The sequence below is a fragment of the Adiantum capillus-veneris genome, chromosome 28 (genome assembly GCF_014529385.1).
Source record: "Adiantum capillus-veneris isolate H3 chromosome 28, ASM1452938v2, whole genome shotgun sequence".
Lineage (NCBI taxonomy): Eukaryota > Viridiplantae > Streptophyta > Polypodiopsida > Polypodiales > Pteridaceae > Adiantum > Adiantum capillus-veneris.
The window spans coordinates 24050182-24070142 of record NC_140958.1 but is presented as its reverse complement, the minus strand read 5'-3'; the positions used below and the strand labels follow the sequence as shown (position 1 = coordinate 24070142).

Sequence of the window (19961 nt, the reverse complement as noted above, 5' to 3'; positions counted from 1 at the left end):
TTTAGAAATTCCCATTTCAAAGTACTTCTACAAAAAGTCATTCAGCAGAATATTGTCAGCCCGTCAATATCCCTAAAATCTCAAAAAGAAATTGATGACTTTATTCCACGGAGGTAATCTGTGACAAAGGAGCGGAGTAACTCCCCTCTTGTGCAGTCCGCACCACACCAGATTCAACCTGCAGATTCATTGGTAACTCTTGGAACAACAAGTGCTAAATCGAAAGCTTCAAGGTAAAGCTCTAAAATATGAGGAGTATCTGCTAGGTCCTCCTCCTCCATCCACTTAGCATCCAAAGACGGATAGTTCCTGAACTTGACTAAATGCCAGCTTGTCAACTTCCCTTTCACTTTCCTTTCATTGTGAGCCAGGACCTGTTCTGGAATGAAAATCTCCTCTGTCTCTTCCACTTCGGGTTGCTACTCTGGCTCCCTCTCCGCTGGCATTTAACCTTTGAAAAGTCTCAATAGACTCACATGAAATGCATTGTGAATCTTCCAAGTATCTGGTAACTTCAACCTGAAGGATACATCAATGATCTTCTCTTGAATCTGGAAAGTGCCATAGTATCGCATTCTTAGCTTTTAAAAAAAGCAACTCCTTACCCTTCCGTTTCAGTAGGCGTGCCTTCTAAAACTCACACACCCAATCATCCTCCTCCAATTGCAAGTCACGTCAATGCTGGTCTCTTGGGACTTCTCCGAAGCCTCTTGTACCGTGGCAAAAGCAGTGTAGAGATCTATGTACTGATTTGCTTCAAAAATCTTATATGTGATGCTCAGAATAGGTGGACCCTTCTTGACACCCTCGATAATCTCAAATCGTGCCTTCCTCATTGACATATGAACCGTGTTGTTAATGGGTCTGTGGATCCTTATGCCGAGCCAAGGCACAAGGGGTACTAGGTGTTGGGGTACTATCGACGACGATGATGACGACGACGCTAAGGCTGAATGCCAGTACTGCTAGCAATGTCGAGGGGCTGAAAGCTATCGCTGAGGACGACAAACGCTGAAATCTGATGGTGCTCAAAGCTGAAAACGCTGGCTGTCTTGGCTGAAAACGCTGGCTGTCTTGGGCTGAAAACACTAGCCTTCCTGCTGAGAAAACGTTGGGGAAATGCTGGTCATGCGGCACTGCTTGATGCCACTGCAATCCCAAGGTCTTCTGCTTTCAGTTGGCGCCCATAGGCTGCATTTATAGGATGGCGAGGCTAGGTCGAGCAGGTTACGAGGAGACCCCACGACCATGCTGAAAATAGGCTGATCCGCTTAATTATAAAGCCAGGTTAGGGGTGGTTCACACGCGGCAAATTGCCTACGTAATGAAATGATTAAACTGTGCAAGAGAGGGTATGCAACTATGACCGGCCTGGACATGCACGTCCTGTGGGAGGCTCACAAAGGTGCTAGGCTCAATCCTAAGCTAAACTCATGCTAGACTATAGCAGAAGCATGTCCGCGTAGCGCAAGTGATTTAAAAGCGCATGTGACAGAAACTGCGACAAAATATTTGCCCATCTCATATGTTGGTCCGAAAGTTGTTTCTAGGATAAGAAGTATCACAAACTCTCGTGATCAATGAGCATTGTAAAATCGGCTCCAAGTAGAAAATGGCACCACTGAGTAGAAGCATGGATGATTGTCAGCAGCTCTTTCTCGTAAATTTGTGCAACCCGCTCTAGCCGCGAGAACATTCGGCTCTCATAAGCTACAACATAGCCCTCCTGCATTAAGACCCCTCCCAAATTACGACCACACGCAACACAGTAAACCTCAAATGACCGGACCAATTGTCAACTCCTCCTTTAGAGTCTTAAATGCTACAATCTCAAATGGTCCCCAAGAAAAAGGAACCCCTTTCAGTGTTAGAATGTGTAACAGAGAAGCAAACCAAAAGTAGTACATGAAAAGCACGTAGTCTAAAAGCATTTGAGACCTAAAAGCTAGAGCCCCATGGGTTGTCCGTACACGCACACGCACACACACGGAGCAGTCTGAGCCGTGATCATCTTCCATGAAGAGGGGAAAGCCGTATCAAGATATCTGCGCTATGAAGAACCTTTGAGAAGAGGGTTGGTCATACCAGTCTATCTAAGCCGTCCTTCATGTATCTCTTGCCTCCAATCCTCTAGTGTAAACCAAGCCCAATCCATGCCAACGATGCCACCAACCCAGAGCTCGGTGTGACTCTCAACCTACATGAGTTGGAAGAGAACCTCTGCTCTGATCGCTTACGGAGGGTGAATGTAAGCAACTCTTAAGGTAAGAATCCAATTGATCAGGAGAATAGACGAAGCGACTGCACTGGCAACCAAGTCAATCTCTGGTTGGCTCCAGATGCAATCGTAGCACACTTGATCTCCCACACCTCCCGAGTAAACTCCCCAAAGGAGTCCAAAGCACTGAAGTCACACTCAAGTCTATAGATCGAGATAATAAACTGATCCAAGAAGAGACCGGGGATCCTCCCCCTAAATCCATGACAATGCTCCTCTGTAGGCAAGGTACCTATCTTGCCAACGTCAAGCCTCAACTATGCCCGTAGATGATCAAGCCAAAATCAAAGCTACCGTATCATGTATGCTGCAACAGTCAAAAATAGACCGGACAGACCTAGCATAGTTGGCAAGAGCTAGCATCCTCCAATGCACAAAATGCAAGCCAACGGGTAGCTTTTCAAAATATCTTTCGTTGAGGGGGGTCCATCCAAAAATGCAATAGTGAGGGGCTGAAAACGCAGCTATAACGCAAATTTCGGTGTGCTTGTGTCACAAAGTGATGACGTGGCGGACAGCAGAAACCCTAGAATTCCTGCAAACCCTAATTTCTGCCAAAAACCCTAATTTCCGGAAATCGCGGAGACGGAATATTAAAAAAAGAAAAAAAACTTTTCGCTTTGATTTGGGAGAAAGAAAGAGAAAAAGAGAACTTGCTTTTTACTGACTCTCATTGAGAGAGAGAGAGAGAATCTGCTTTTGATTTTAAAAGCTTTTGGGGCTCTGCTTTTGGGCATCCCTTGTAACCTTTAAATTAGTGGTGAGGGCCTCACTTCTCAGAGCATCTGGACGCAGAGTCTAAGAGTGAATCCCGACCCACTCTCTTGTACTTTGAATTGATTAATACAAAAAGAAATACCGAAAGGGGCGCCAGTCTTTGGGGCCAATATCTCTAGGCACGGAACTCCGTCGGGCCAGTGCAAATCTATTGTGATCTGTGAATTGTTTTGAAGTGGTTATTTGGTGCTGTCGCGGTTGATTCTTGACTTGGAGTGTCCAAGTCTGTTACAGTGGTATCAGAGCACGGCCGATTTCTCTTCTACGGGAAATCCGATCCCCAAAATTTTTTTTTCCGCGGTACCTATGGCTTCAGGCAATGATCAGTTGACTCCCTCTGCATCTGGAGATGCAGGCTGGGATCACAACGAAGATTCAGACAGAGTATAGCTCGCCTCGGCCTACTCAGGCGGAGCAAAGAGAGATGGAGCGTCGTCAATTGATTGGCAATGCAGCAAAGATGATGCTCAATTTTGCCAAGGACCCGAAGATGGCAAAATATATGAACCAGACCTGTTTGGAAGAGGTTCAGATGGAGTGGCAAAGAACCACAACACCACTCCCGAAACCCGCTCTCAAGAAACCTTCTGCCTCCAAGAAAATATACGGAGAAGGAACTGGAGAACGTGGTTGATGCACGGATTGCTTAGCTTTTTGACGTGCAAAAGAAAGCCAAAAAGCACGGCAAAAAGCAGAAGAAAAGCACTGACTTTCCAGGTTATTTGGGTCGTCAATCGACTTTTGACAAGGCAAAGAAACAGAAGAAGCGTGTTCGATTTGAAGGAGTACCCAGTTCTTCTTCTTCTTCTTCTTCTTCTAACAGTTCTTCTAGCTCTTCAAACTCGAGCCAAGAAGACAGAAAAAAAGCAAAAAGCGAAGCAAGAAACAAAGCTTCGGAAAGGGTAAGAAAAAGGGAAAGAAGGCTACATCTCACCCAGAGACTGACACTTCTACTGAGGACTCGTGTACACAAAGCTCAGATTCTGATCATGGAAACTTTTATGCGAACAAGAAGAATTTTACAAAGCCAACCACAATGACTTTCTCGAAGATGAAAGCAAGAAAGTCCGAGAGTTTAAGGAAGGTGGCCACTCGATCAAGTTTGATACTTTTCAAGATACTCAGATGCTTCGAAGGCTTTGTCTTTTATACAGCAGTTTGACATCGCTTTCGCATTAGGACGCTATTCATAGCACTCCAAGATTCGGAGAGCTACCTCTTACCTTAAGGGAAATGCTCGTACTTGGTGGTCCACGCCTCTTTTAAACAAGAGTGCGCCAGTTAAATGGCTGAAATTTGAAAAGCTTTTTATTTCTTCTTGGTTGACGCAAGAATATGAACGAGACATATGAGCTGCTTGGAACCATCTTCGGATGACCAAGAAAGACACAATCAATGCTTTTTGTGAAAGATTTTGGAGCTCTCTTCTACCCGCCTCTTCATTCAAGAAGATCTCGTTCAGAGAACAGATTGAGCGGTTTACCTTGGATCTACCTACAAAGATCCGAGATCACTGCTTGGAACAAAAGTCAGCTTCTATTCAGGAGTTGATGAGTCATGCGAAGCGGGGCTTTGCCATTCACTCTGGCAGTTTGACCTACCCCACAGATAAGGCCATGACACAACGAGCCGAACAAACTTCTGGGAATGAAAGTAGAAAGAAAAAGAGCAACCCAGGGAAACAGGATGCACAACCCAAGCTTACTCCTGAGGAGAGAGCTCGCTTCATCAGAGAGGGGAAGTGCTTTGGATGCGGGGAACATGGACATATCTCCGCGAAGTGCCCTAAAAAGGCACAGAAAGAACAGAATGATAAAGACGACGACAGGTCTGAGAGTTCGAGAGCAGCTGAGGAATGTGGCAGAAAAGGCAGATATAAAAGCAGAACTGGTACCACATGGCGTGGGACCTGCACCGAATCTAATGAATGAAAGTACAAACTTTGCCGCTTTTGGGGCAAAGTGAAGGATCAGGAAGCCCTTTTGAAGGAGCCAAGGCTAACTTCTTTTCACTTGGAATTGGCGGCTCGATTTGGAACTACGCCCGACAGACTGACGCCACAGGCGGAGGTAGTTCGATTGGCACCCGGATGGGATGTTGCCATTACACCGAGCATTGGCAAACTTCGTTTGCAATGACAGGGGTGTTCAGGGCACGCGAGTGACGTTCTACTCAGGATCCCTTGGTACCACAAGAACTACGCCGTGGTTAACTACCGAGCCGAGAAAGCGACTTTGATAAATGAAGGGCTTAGAGATTGTACTTGATGAACTTCAGTTTTCTTACTCATTCTTTTGGGAGAACTGAACGATGGATAAAGGTTGAATATGTTTTGACCTGAAGAAAAGAACGCCAAGATTTTTTCTCCACGCTCATGCCGATTGCTTTTGAGAGGGCCTGAAGATCATACCATTGATCTGATATCTGGAAGCACGCCACATAATCGGCCACCTTATCGTGTGAGCCGAGTACAGAATGAAAAGATTATGAACTAAGTGAAAGACCTCTTGCAAAAGGGTCTTGTCCAACCTAGTACTTCACTGTATTGCTCTCCAATGTTGATGGTTTTGAAGAAAGTCGGATCTTGGAGAATGTGCATCGATTATAGCGCTCTCAACAAAATCACCATCAAGAACAAATTTCCAATTCCTAGGATCGATGATATACTTGACAGGTTACAGGGATCCTCGTGCTTTAGCAGGATTGACTTGAAGAGTGGATATCATCAGATTGGGATAGCGCCAGGAGATGTCTACAAGACAGCTTTTCGAACGACTTTTGGGTTATTTGAGCTTTCGGTGATGCCTTTTGGCTTAACCAATGCTCCTGCGACATTTAACCGGATGATGGACAAGATTTTTCGAAAGTACAAGCTATTTGTTGGCACTTTCTTTGACGACATCATTGTTTTCTCCAAGAATGAGGCAGAACACAGAGATCATCTGCTTCAAGTCTTTCAGGCATTACGAGATCACACGTTAGTGATTAATGCTAAGAAAAGTGAATTTTTCCTACCAGAGATACACTTTTTGGGACACATTGTGTCAGCACCAACAGGAGTGCAAATGGACCCGGCCAAGATAGAGACTATCCATGATTGGCCCGATTTGAGGAATGTCCATGAAGTTTGAAGCTTCTTGGGACTGTGTTCGTACTACAGGCGGTTCATACGAAAGTTTGTAGAGGTTGCTTCCCCTTTGCATACCTTGACTCAGAAAGAAGTACCTTTTTCGTGGGGACCCACAGAGGTGACTGCCTTTCGGACACTGAAAGAGAAATTGACTACGAGACCTATTTTGACTTTGCCGGACTTGCAGAAGTCATTTGAAGTATATTGTGATGCTTGTGGTTGTAGTCTAGGTGCGGTCTTGATGCAAGAAGGCCATGTCATAGCTTACGAGAGACGTTTGTTCTCTAGGCCGGAGATGACAGCACAGATCCATGAGAAAGAGCTTTGGCGGTTATCCATGCTCTTACTCAGTGGCGGCATTACCCACTCGGAGCGGATTTACTGTCTTGCGCTACTTCTTGTCACAGAAGCAGCTTTCGGAAAAGCAAATGCGATGGGTGAACATCTTGTCACAGTTCCAGCTTCGTGATTGTCCATGTGCAGGGACAGAAGAATGTGGTAGCAGATGCTTTGTCTCGGAAACCGTTGGTTCTGGCTATTTCCGCGATACATCATAGGAGCTTCGAGGATATGGTCAATCAGTGTGCCACAGATACAAATTTTGCAGCTATTTTCACACGGATACGGGATGGGGAGACAGTAGCTGGATACTCCCTTCGGGAAGGCTACTTGATGAAAAAGACTATGTTGTGCGTTACACAACCGTTGAGGGAAAAGGTTATGCCTGATTGCCACTATCCACCTTTTACGGGTCACCGCGGCATTGCTACCACCATGAAAGGGGTAGAGAGATATTTCTTTTGGCGGAGACTCAAGAAGGATGTGGAAGAGTTTGTGCGCAGTTGCTTGGTATGCCAGAAGGTCAAGTTTGACAGGCATAAGGCACAGGGATTGTTACAGCCTTTACCCATACCCACCCGCCCCTAGGAAAATATTAAAATGGATTTCATTTTTTTGATCTCCCGAGAACACAGAATGATCACGATGATTTTCCAATTACATGGCACGTCTGAGACGATTCTCTCCGACATAGACCCCAGATTTATGAGTTGGTTTTGGAAGGCAATTTGGGAGAACATTGGCACGCAGTTGCAGTTCTCGTCATCGTTCCACTTGCAGACTGACGGGCAATTTGAGATTGCCAATTCAGTGATTTTAGATTTATTCAAGTCTTGTATCTCGGATCAGAAGACTCAATGGGAAAAGAACTTACCTTTGGTGGAATTTGCCTACAATAACACGATACACTCTTCGACGGGGAAGACGCCACGTGAGATTGTTGAAAGTGCTGCGAAGGTTCCATCCTTCCTGAGCACGAAAGATTAGAAATTGAAGCGGATGAATATTCGCGAGATTTGGATACGGCTTTTGCCAAGGTTCGCGAGACTTTGCAGGAGTCTCAAGAACGACAGAAAAAGGCAGCAGATCGCCATCGTCGCGACTTGAAACTGAAGGAGGATGATTGGGTGCTCTTACTTTTGAGAAGGCACGCCTAAGAAAGAAAAAGGGAAAGAAGAGGCTTTTTCCAAAGCTTAGTATGTGATACTACGGCCCTTTCCAGATTACTGAAAAGATAAATGATGTCTCCTTCCGATTGAAACTGCCAGATACTTGGAGGATTCACAATGCATTGCATGTGAGTCTCTTGAAACTTGTTAAGGGTGATGTGTCTGATGATGGGGAGCCTGATGAGCAACCCAAAGTGGAAGAAAGCGAGGAGATCCTTGTTCCTGAACAGATTTTGGCACATAACGATACGAAGAGAGGTAAAGTTCGAAGGCGGTTGTGGGTTTAGTTCAAGAACTTTCCTGCATTTGATGCAAAGTGGATGGAGGAGGAGGACCTACCAGATACTCCTCGGATTGTGAAACTTTACCTCGATGTTTTGGTTTAGCATAGTCTACTCCAAACGGAACCCAGAATTCAGCTTGGCCGGAGATCTGGTACAATGGGATGCACAAGAGGGGAGTCACTCCACTCCTTTGTCAACAGATGCCTCGATTTTGATACTAAAGTCACTGATGTCTCTTTGAGCTTCAGGGATGCTGAGAGCTGACAGTATTTTGCTGGATGACTTTATGAAATGGAATTCCTGATTATGATACTGATTTGTTCTTGACTTCTTGTGAGTACAGGAACTGATAGACCAAATGACTGCAGCATTTTGGTCTACTTGATCTCGAATAGACATGGTTGCAATAGGGGTTAGTCAATCGGACATCGATGAGGTCCCGATTGGACCTAGATGTGATTGCTAGCTACATTGCCGATAAATCATGGTCTAAGATCCGAATGAATGTTGAATGTCATGTGATGTCCTGTGATGTCCTGTGATGTCCTGTGATGTCCTGTCGATTTTGTACATGTGCTAGATGTGTGTTCCTAGTACGTAGGTACTAACAGTCAGTGTCTGCTAAGACGGTTTATGGCTTTTGTCGGTTTTGCAGGCGTAATCGCGGTCGATTACAATGCTTTCAAGAGGGGGGTATGTCACAAAGTGATGGCGTGGCGGACAGCAGAAACCCTAATTTCTGCCAAAAACCCTAGAATTCCCACAAACCCTAATTTCTGCCAGAAACCCTTATTTCTGAAAATCGCAGAGGCGGAATATATTTTTTTTAAAAAAAAATTTGAGCGACGCAAATCTCAGCTTTTCGCTTTGATTTGGGAGAAAGAAAGAGAAAAAGAGAACTTGCTTTTTACTGACTCTCATTGAGAGGGAGAGAATCTGCTTTTGATTTTAAAAGCTTTTGGGGCTCTGCTTTTGAGCATCCCTTGTAACCTTTAAATTAGTGGTGAGGGCCTCACTTCTCAGAGCATCTGGACGCAGAGTCTGAGAGTGAATCCCGACCCACTCTCTTGTACTTTGAATTGATTAATACAAAAAGAAATACCGAAAGGGGCGCCAGTCTTTGGGGCCAATATCTCTAGGCACGGAACTCCGACGGGCCAGTGCAAATCTATTGTGATCTGTGAATTGTTTTGAAGTGGTTATTTGGTGCTGTCGCGGTTGATTCTTGACTTGGAGTGTCCAAGTCTGTTACAGCTTGTATGCTCCGGATGGAGTCCGGAGCAGTGCAAAGAGTCCAAGAGGGGTAGATCACTGTATGCACAGCCGTCGAAGGGCTGAAAACAGAGAAAATAACAGCACCTAAACACCTACAAAACAATGCCAAAACATGAGATCTCGCCCAGAGGACGCGGATCAGCTTGATCCGAATGCAATCATCTTAGTCATGCTGCATTTTGACGCGGATCAGCTTGATCCGAATGCAATCATCTTAGTCATGCTGCAAAAATGCAGCAAAGGCTCCAGAGCGTGGTTGTTTGTCAAAAACATTACACAAAGCCAAAAACATTGAAGCATGAGGGGTTTTCCGCCACAAAACTACCTGGAAAGGCAAGCGCTAGCAGCAAATGAAGATAATGGGGGGTTTTCAGCCAAAACCGCAAGAGGAAAAAAAGGTTCTTGACAACAGATCTACAAAAAAGATGTCGCTCCCCTCTTTCATTAAATCACTAGCAGACCTAGGGCTCTGGTAGAAGACCTACCGCGTTAAAGATGTGCCCAATCCCAGATTGGAGAGCTTAAAGCTCTGATACCATGTCAACGCGCGTGTGCAAATTTGCAAAAGCGTGTGCCTTCTCTTCTTTTTTTCTTTTTCTTTTTTTTTTGGGGGGGGGGGACCCAAGAGATGTGAGAGAGGGCTGATAACCACCATCTACCTCAGACAGCCAATAGGCAGAAGATACAACTAACAATCACCCTAAACCTTCCGCATCCCCTACCTATATAGGGGTCAAAGGTGGAGGTAGGGAAGACCAACCCAACGCCCTACAACAATAAATAGGGACACCCAAAAAATGGAATGGGCACCAGACATAAAACCGGCAGTCGGCTCAAGTGTGGCCGGCCGGCTATGCAGTGCTTGGAGGCACTAGCCGTACGAGTATGCCCTAGAACAAGGTGAAAGGCAAGAGTGCTGAATACTCTTTTGAAATACATCGCATGTAATCTCTACAGTGGGAAGGCAGACAAACATTACAACATGAGGCCAAGGAGAATCTCATTGATATTGTGACATCAATTCCTCCACACCAACCTTAGGCACTATCCATAGGTGACAAACAACCACGCTCTGGAGCCTTTGCTGCATTTTTGACAAACCACCACGCTCTGGAGCCTCTCTAGTGGTACTCATTGACGTCAAAGGATGCTCAATGGTTAAGTACCTCTCACCCTCAATACTAACTTGATTGATCATTTAAAAACGCGTGTTTGTGTGGGTCGCGAGTATACTACAAAGTCAAACTCGCAATAAGAGATTTCGGAGTGCAACGAGGAATCCCAAGTACTAGCCGTTAACACCTCACCATGTTCAACTATGAAAGACAATCAAGGAACAACTCATATCCAACAGGAGGCACAAGCAAACTAGTCTTATATAAAAACTAGCACAAAATGTAATGACACGAACACCCAAGATCCAACACAATCTGTACTGTTTGCCAAGAGTAAGTGCATAACAGTTTTCTGACTTAACACAGAAGACAAAACAAATGCCAACTAGCCTACATTTTTTAATATAAATTCAATACTGGCAAATGCAGATCTACATACCATCAGAAAGCCTGAGAGACCATCCGGCAAAGCATATCCTCCTACCAAAGCACTGATTTGAAGAAAACAATACCACACCCACAGATGGGAATGGAATTCAAATTAGTCAAAAATCCCAACAAAACTGCACTAAAAGAAACTGTACATAGGTTTGCAATAATTAATGCTGATACATTTAGCTGTAATTTGGAAGCCTTTTGCTTAAGAACCAAAGATTACAATGTGATGACAAAGAAGTGTGTGATTTGACCTTTGTGAAGGTGGATACCCGTGCAGCTCGTTGTAAACGGAGTGCACCATTCCTGACATGTGAACAGTGCGGTTAACTTACGTGAGTGAAGCTCGTGTCAAGCATGTGCAAGATCAAACAGTGAACAAAAGAACAATAAAGTTACGAACATGATGGAAGAAAGACATCATGTTGAGAACATCCAAACTTACAAGCTTAATGCACACTAGCTAGCACAATACTGTATTATAAATACCTGCATCTGAATAAACCCCACCCATTCCAGAAGAACCTCTGAACTTCTTTTCTGAAGCATTTGCAATACGCTCATCTGCATTGATTTACGCACCCAATCAGTCAAAGCAGCCAACCAACACACAGCTTCCGCATGAAGCCTAGGCATAGATGGTCGCAGCTTAGCCCTTGCACCTGAATGGGGTCTTTTGCCTCTAGAATTCGACTTTGCAAGTTCAATATGCAGAGTTGTACTCACCTCAGGGTCAATGGGGTGGCCCTGGGAAAAAAAAAAACAACCTGTTACTTGAGGAATCATAGCTTCATTAATTACAGAAACAATCTACTTTGTGACCGTGGAAAAGAGAACAAACACTAACCTGGCAGTCATGTGGAAAATTTGTACATAAAGTCGGAAAATTTGGAAGTTAAGAACTAAAAGAAGGGATAAACACTTGCACGAAACACAAAATTCAGAAATGCAAACTCCTGTAGAAAAAAGGAATATTATGAAGCAAGATTGATTTGGAATTTAATTCTTGGATTCTTTAACTAGCTGTTCCGAGAAAACTCCTCATTTATAAGATTCAAAATTTGAGAAACATTGAAAAAAGAGCAATTAGAACCTGCAGTATTAAGCAAGAAAATATATACCCTCAAACATTAACCAGCCTGAGAGAGAAGATGATGCAGCTATACAAAGAATAAAATTGGAAACAAGAGTCTTTTTTCTAATGCACGATACATGTTAAATGGAAGGCTAGAGAGTTCATTGACATATGTCGACAAATAAAATGCCAAGAAAAAAAGAGCAATTTATGTTATTACATGGACAAAGAGATGGTAGAATTGCATACATTCAAAGCAGCTTTCGCAGCCAACGCCGAAGCCTGATCCGAGAATACAGCAAATGCCACTATCTGCCAGAAGACAGAAAAAGAGGAAAGTCATGAAAGTGGACAGAATGAAATATGGAACTATAATGCATATCCAGTTGTGGAAAGTTTGAGCCCACTTCTTAAATACGATTTTCATAATGAAGGGCACGGATCGCCTTGTCATTTACACCAAAATTGAAACAGAACTGGCAGCACCATCAACGTGAGGAGCGGAAGGAGAAGAAGGATCGCATGGTTCACTTAAGGATAGTTTGAATATAGCAGCTGACGTAACTTTGAGCAAAGGGTTGCAAACCCTGTTTTCCACAATGATCACCGATAAGACCGGAATCTGTCCTGTAGTAACAGATTTTTTTGGCTCTTTTCATCATGGCCAAGTACCATCCTTATCATGAACCAGTGTTGCTACAATTTTTATCTCTTCTTGTTGTAAGCTCGCTGTAAACTTTTTGACAAGGAGTCTAGCAGCTTCTTCAATATTCACGCAATCTCATCGTCCAACTTTCACTCTTCGGGTCGAGTATACTAGTGGGCTGGTGCGAGCATCCACGTCGTTGATTTTCTGTGGAGAGCAGTGCAATGACAGAGGAAAAAAAAGGAGAGAAGGAAATACCTGGTAACCTCGCCCGGTGTACTTCAGCTGACAGGACTCGTAGCCAGGGTAAGTGCGGAACAAATTGTAGATTTCGCGCTCCTTGATGTCGTTGGGTAGCCCCGAGATGAAGAGAGTTCTCACCTCCTCGTCAACTGGCAGCCCGGCCCCAGGGACAGTGACCGTCTCTGTCATCTTGATGCTCGACGCCAAGAGAGTACACTCCAAAATGGCGATGGCAAAATGGCAATTGCAACACCTCCTTGAAAAAGAGAGTGTACCTTTGCAAAGAGAATACCCTTCACATTTAGGTTTGGGTTTTTTGGCTTTTTAAAAGAAGCCTTGCTGTTGAGTTAGGCATACTTTCAATGTTTTAAGTGATGATGATTGAGATTTACCTTTATTTCGGTTTAAAAGTATTGAATGGATACACCTTTCTTCACATGGCTCGACTTCTCTTGCATTTTATTCTTTTAGAGTGTCAAAGTGAAGCTCACCTTGCATAATTATAGTAAGTTTTATACATACATACACACACACAACATAAATAAACAAATATATGACACATATATTAATGAGTTTTATATGTATATATATATGTATGTGTGTGTGTGTGTATATATATATATATATATATATATATGTATATATACACACACACACACACACACACTATAATAAAAGGGGGAGGGATTCTGTCGACCTCCTCTCCTCCTACACGTGGTAGAACGTGCTTACTCCGGCCACTTCACGCAAGTGTGCCCTGTCCAAACGGCAAGACAACGAGCGAGAGTGAAGGAAAAGGCAAGCCGTATGCAGCCTTGCATTGTGCAGGACTCAGCGGGCACAAGGACTCAGGGTTGACAAGTGACGACGCAGTGACACTTGTGAATGTGTGTGTGGACTTTTGATGAGTGTTCAGTCGTACAGAGGGTACAGAGGCGCGTGCGAGTGATTGACTAATAACACTGGGGGGAGAGAGAGAGAGAGAGAGAGAGAGAGAGAGAGAGAGAGAGAGAGAGTCTTGCACCTTGAGTCGGAGTCGCAACCTGCCTCCTAAGTCCCAACCCGCTACATACTGTCCCTTTCTTGCACGCCTATCGACCTGCCTCCCAAACCACTACTTCGCCCTTCTTGCGATCGTGATCCCACTGAGCTCTCATCTTTGTTGCCTTCTCGACCTAAGGAACACACACACACACACACACACACACACACACGTAAGATCCACTCCTCACAGGGCAATATGTAGCATGATCAGTGTTCGAGAAAAATCATTTTTTCAAACGTACAAATTTTCTTTCCTTGAGTTTGCCAAGAGGAAATTTTAGAAAAGTAGGGGTATTTTTGGGGGTTTTATACTCTTTTTCTCTATTTTGGGGTCAAATTTATCCTTTTTCCTTGCCCTGAACCAACCTTTTTGAAATTGGAAACGGCACGAAATTAAGATGAGACACATTTTTCCCACACATTGAGCATGATTGCACACAAAAAATCTACCTCTGCCTTCGCACTCATCCTTGCAGATATCTTCTCATTCCTTCTCTCTCCCTCTCTCTGCTCCACATGTTTCACCCCATACTTTGCCACATCAACAAATTGCAGTCGTGTGTCGAGAGAGAGAGAGAGAGAGAGAGAGATCTACAGGAGAGGTATCATCTCCCATCCTACATGACCCTCACCTCCTTCCTTCGCTCTAACGCTCACCTCATCGACAACATCCGCGAATCAAAATCGCCGCCAGTCTCAACACGTGTCTGCTCTACTGTGCAGCCTACGCTCATGCTCTTGCTGAGTGATTTGCTCTGTCTAGTGACGCTCATCCCCCCTCCTTCGTTGGCATGAGATACGTGTCGCTTGTTATGCGTACTTAAATCCTCCCCTCATTCGACGGCGCTTTTGACTTTATTTTTATGAGGGTATCTTAAAAGATACCCTCTAAAGAACCCAAAGAGAGACGGACTCTGACGGAGAGAGAGACACACACACACACACAGTGGAGAGAGAGAGAGAGAGAGAGAGAGAGAGAGAGAGAGAGAGAGAGCAAAGTTAGAACTGGCGAGTGAGCGAGACTGTTGTTAGGTAATGCTATGAATTTTGAAGTTGATGGCCATGGCAGAGAAATGAAATGATATATGAACTTCAAGATTGAGGCCAAAAAGATATATTAGCGTCTTCAAGAGGCCAAAATGACTTGCGAGACACAAACTGGCGAATTTGATACCATGTTTGGATATAAAACATAAAAAATGAAACTAGAAGTGCTACTAGTTGGAGAGAGAGAGAGAGAGAGAGAGAGAGAGAGAGAGAGAGAGAGAGAGAGAGAGAGAGAGAGAGAGAGTCTGCGATAGAGAGATCACGCAAGATAGGAGACACACTGCAGTAATAGAGAGAGAATAAGTCTTTCTTTTGTAATCTCACTTAAAGATTGTGCTAAGAAGAAGGATTTTTTACCAAGGCAGTAGTATGCATGCATGCTGATTGATATATTCGTGATAGTTGGTTACTTGAAAATAACACGTACTTACACAACACGTTAGTCAACATGTATGTCAAGTGCAGCGAAATCCTCAATGAGATTTATATTTGCAATAATGTTGCCTATGGAGTGCATTGATTGCAGGATATGTCCAACAAGGTCAAGGTCAGGGTTAGGGTCAGGAAGGTCTTATATGTTTTTAGTGGATGCAAAGAGAGAGCATTTCCCCAAATACAACCATGTACACTTGCACCTTGAAGGCATGTGGCATTGCAAAAGATGCTGATATAGTCGTACTTAATTGGAGAGAGTATAGAGGCACTTGCGGGTGATTAACACACACACACACACGGAGAGAGAGAGAGAGAGAGAGAGAGAGAGAGAGAGAGAGAACGAACTAGACCTATGAGACACAAACTGGTGAATCTGATACCATGTTTGGATATAAAACATAGAAAATGAAACTAGAAGTGCTACTAGCTAGAAGAGAGAGAGAGAGAGAGAGAGAGAGAGAGAGAGAGAGAGAGAGTGTCCACGATAGAAAGGTCATGCAAGATAGGAGACACACTATAGTAATACAGAGAGAATAAGTCTTTCTTTTGTGAGCTCACTTAAAGATTGTGCTAAGAAGAAGGAGTTTTTACCGGACAGAGTTTTTACCGGACAGTAGGATGCATGCTGATATTTGTGATAGTTGGTTACTTGAAAAGAACACATACTTACGCAACACATTAGTCAACAAGTATGTCAAGTGCAGCGGAATCCTCAACCAGCTTTCTAACCGCAATGTTGCCTATGGAGTGCATTGATTGGCGGATATGTCCAACAAGGTCAGGGTCAGGAAGGTCTCAGATGTTTTTAGTGGATGCAAAGAGAGGGAATTTCTCTAAATACAACCACGTACACTTGCACCTTGAAGGCATGTGGCATTGCAAAAGATCTTGATATAGTCGTACTTAATTGGAGAGAGTATGGAGGCACTTGCGGGTGATTAACACTAGAGAGAGAGAGAGAGAGAGAGAGAGAGAGAGAGATCTGCAAAAAGAGAACAAACTGGAGAGCGAGATAGTCTAGAGAGCGAGCAAGAATGTTGTTAGGTAATGCGGGTGATTAACACTGGAGAGAGAGAGAGAGAGAGAGAGAGAGAGAGAGAGAGAGAGAGAGAGAGAGAGAGAGAGAAATCACACGAGATAGGAGACATACTACACTAAGAGAGAGAGAGAGAGAGAGAGAGAGAATTAAGTCTTTCTTTTGTGAGCTCACTTAAAGATTGTGCTAAGAAGAAGGATTTGTACCAAGGCAGTAGCATGCATGCTGATATTCGTGATAGTTGGTTTCTTGAAAAGAACACATACTTATGCAACACGTTAGTCAACATGTATGTCAAGTGTAGTGCAGCCCTCCACGAGCTTCCTATCCGCAATGTTGCCTATGGAGTGCCAGTTGGCTGACCATGTCTCTAGGCTTAGGCATTATGTCCAACCATAGTCAACAATCACCAAGTGGCTGACAATGTCTCTAGGCTTAGGCATTATGTCCAACCATAGTCAACAATCACCAAGTGCTCAACAGGTGGTGGTGGTGTGTGTGCGCGCGCACGTATGTGTGAGAGAGAGAGAGAGGCAACAAGTACGATTGGTACGCAAACATAGAGGGGCTCGATCATGCAACATAACGTATAGGAGCTCGAAGCCTCGATTATGTGCCGTTCGAGCTAAGAAAAAAATCTATATAGCACTGTCGAAGGCGGCACTATTGTACTAGTATATATTAATAAGCAAACCATGGTAAACAGAAGAAAAACATGCAATGATGCCAAAACTTGGTTCAAAAATCCTACAAATTTCAAAAAAATTGCTAGTATTTTTGGTTTGCTTTTTTGCGAGGAGGACACTCGGTTGCTTAATAAAAGAGACATTTTCGAAAATGCTTCACCTTATATAATTCTAGTTAAACTCAACCTAATAATTTTATCACTTTCTTATTGTTTTGAAAGCCATCGTGTCCCTTTCACTTGTTTTTTTTGCGAGGAGAGGGGGGGGTGGGGGGGATTTTATATCGTATTAATGTCTTTGAAAGGCAATGTTGGTCTATGAGACAAATAGTATGCAATGATGTCCATATCTTTGTATTATCATTCCTTAATTAAAAAGAAAAAGTACGACATCACTCAACGAATTGGATGATGGGGCACTAAACAAAGGGTCCTTTCCCTTGCAAAGATTATCGGGGTCGATTTCGAAAACAGAGCACACGACCCGGTAGATTCGAATAAGGGCAAGGTCTTGTACTCAAGAAAATTTGCATCCACTTAAAATAAGAAAAAACATACACTATAAAATCAGCAAGCGATAATCATCAAAGTATTATAGTCAAAGATTCTTTCATCGAACAAATACACACCGAGTTTTTTCAATCCATCAAAGCTTGGTTTGGTAGTAATCAAGGCAAGGTTGGAGGATTTGTGGTGTTCAAAATCGCATTGGATTCGATTGTGGCAACTCATTACCGTGTTGAGCTTCCATTTGGGACGGCCAATTGACGACTCTAGTTACAATTGCTCATTTGCAAATCACTACATCAATACTAAAAAACTTTGCAAAGTAGTTTTTATACAAGGTATTTGTCTTTTTTCACGTTAACACAACAGTGTACCATGGATCCAGGCATAGACATGCATCATACATTCGATTTTGAGCATCTTGTGCGTGTTAGGCCTACTATTGCACTACAGTCAAATACTCTCATGGGGGGGTACCCGCATGGCAATTGGCATGGACGACATCATAGAACTACTTGATCTCCACGAGTTCAGAGCATTGCAATCATGCATGTCTCTTTTGGAAATGAATTTTGCACGTTTGAATGAGAATGTCACTAAAATGTTTGATCGGGTAGTGCAATACATGCATCAGCAGGCCAAGGGCCCTACAAAGAGCAATCTCGGATTTTTTTGCACTCTATGCTTGAAAATCCAATCCCTCGCATGTCAGAGCAAGGCTCTAATCCGGACCCATTGCCAATTCTCACTTAGAAAGAGGCGGATGAGTTGTTGAAAAACACAAAACCACCAATCTTTCAAAGGGAGGAGAAAGAGCGCAACAAAGATACGATAAATATATTCCTGAGTAAATGGGATGGTATTCACGATCTTTATCGGACTCCGGATGCAGTCAGACTCTCACTAAGCTTAACCACATGGGACACATGTCAGACTCTCACTAAGCTTAACCACATGGTGTGCTTGAATGCTATTGGTTGGGCTAAAGAGGGGTCTAATAAGCTTCTAGTTCCATCCAAAAAATATCTAGATATTTTCAAGCTCTCTATCTCTCTCTCTAAGGGGTAAGGAGGACACTTGTCAAAAGACTACCCATGTACTTGACTGCATGCGGCTTGTGATTGGCTAGGGGGAGAGGGGTCCAATGAGCTTGCAGCATGTGGAAAAGTTGCAACTTGCCCCAAGCAAGCAAGGGGGTGCTAGGGGGATATATACCACACACACTCATTTTGTGGAACCATTATCACTTGGTGAAAATGGAGGAACACCACCTCCTTCTCCAAGCTTGTGAGAAGTGAGAGCCTACATAAACACTCTTGGCTATGGAATGAAAATCCAACCAAGAGCCATGCTTCAATGCTTAAGCTTGCCACCTTCTCCATCTTCATTACTATGCTATTATGTATGCTAGCAAGAAGAGTAATGATAAGTGAGGAACTATTTCTTTCTCATATGGAATGTTTCTTCTTCCTCTTCCCTATCCTCATTCCCCACTAGCTCTCTCCACCTTCGAAGGTGTTTGAGGCCTTGGGACTGAGGGTTGGGATAGTTAATGCTTTCTACAACATTTATGTTATGCTTGTGATGCACGAAGCTTTCCATCTTCATTGCATCACCTAGGTCACAAGGAACACAAAGATTGTATTGTACCAAGTCTCTCTTGATGGGAGAAACTATAATACAAATGCCTATTGGAGGGGGGACCGGCTCCGTATGAATCCGGTCAACTATTGTCATGTTCTCTAAACTCTCCCTCTCTTGCAAAAGTATTGTTCATGCCAAGTTAACTAAGTGCCATGTTTATGTTGCCACCATCAATTAAGTTCACCCACTGTGCTCACAAAGTAATCTCATAAAAGTGCTTCATCTAATTTCCTAATTCCTCTACCCTCAAAATTCATAGGCCATTTCCATTACATTCGTATAAGAGCATTTGGTTTCTCTTTTCTTGCTTAAGAAGAGAGGTCCTTAAATAGCCTATTAATGGTTGTTTTTGTTAATTATATCAGGGTAAGTGGATCTGGGATCTATTATCAATTTTGTTGAGCCCATTATGTGGGATATGGTGCAAACCTCGGGAGCTGCAGTGAATGAAGTATGCGCGTGCACATTCTCTAAGGATATAGGGTCTACGTTGGTCACGAATGGAGAATTTACTTCCCCACCCCCCTCATTTACATCATTAGCTCCATGTTCGGAGCAAGTGGCTCTACTAAAGGTTTCCTTCATGCGGCTAAGCACGCTCGACCCGAACCGCGGGCCCATGGCATACATGTCTTGGCTTGAGCTATCGGGATTAGGCATTGGGAAACCCTCCATGACGTTGTAGTCAGAGGAAGAGTCACTAGCCGCTATGCTCGGGTCTTCGTTTGTACTGCCTTGGGTCCCCGTCGAGGGCCCGGAACCTAAGGTAGGTGGATATTGAGAACTCGTGTAAATCG

The 19961-nt window shown here is 43.7% G+C and overlaps 1 protein-coding gene across 3 annotated transcripts in view; it reads right to left on the bottom strand.

The window, feature by feature from the left end:
• LOC147420181 (uncharacterized) overlaps positions 1 to 13057 on the bottom strand; it is a 29247-nt gene extending 16190 nt beyond the window's left edge. For 2 of the 3 annotated variants that reach the window (XR_015186931.1, XR_015186930.1), the window contains exons 1-6: positions 12782 to 13057; positions 12127 to 12189; positions 11465 to 11549; positions 11292 to 11366; positions 11057 to 11108; positions 10807 to 10858 (exon numbers count right to left, since the gene is read on the bottom strand). Coding sequence is in view for 1 of the 3 variants with exons in the window: in XM_086504117.1 (XP_086360243.1) it covers positions 10807 to 10858; positions 11057 to 11108; positions 11292 to 11366; positions 11465 to 11549; positions 12127 to 12189; positions 12782 to 12955 (501 nt within the window). In the remaining 2 variants the exon portion in view is untranslated. The remainder of the gene's footprint in view (positions 1 to 10806; positions 10859 to 11056; positions 11109 to 11291; positions 11367 to 11464; positions 11550 to 12126; positions 12190 to 12781) is intronic. The other variant, XM_086504117.1, reaches the window with a different exon arrangement.
• Between the last annotated feature and the right edge of the window lie 6904 nt (positions 13058 to 19961).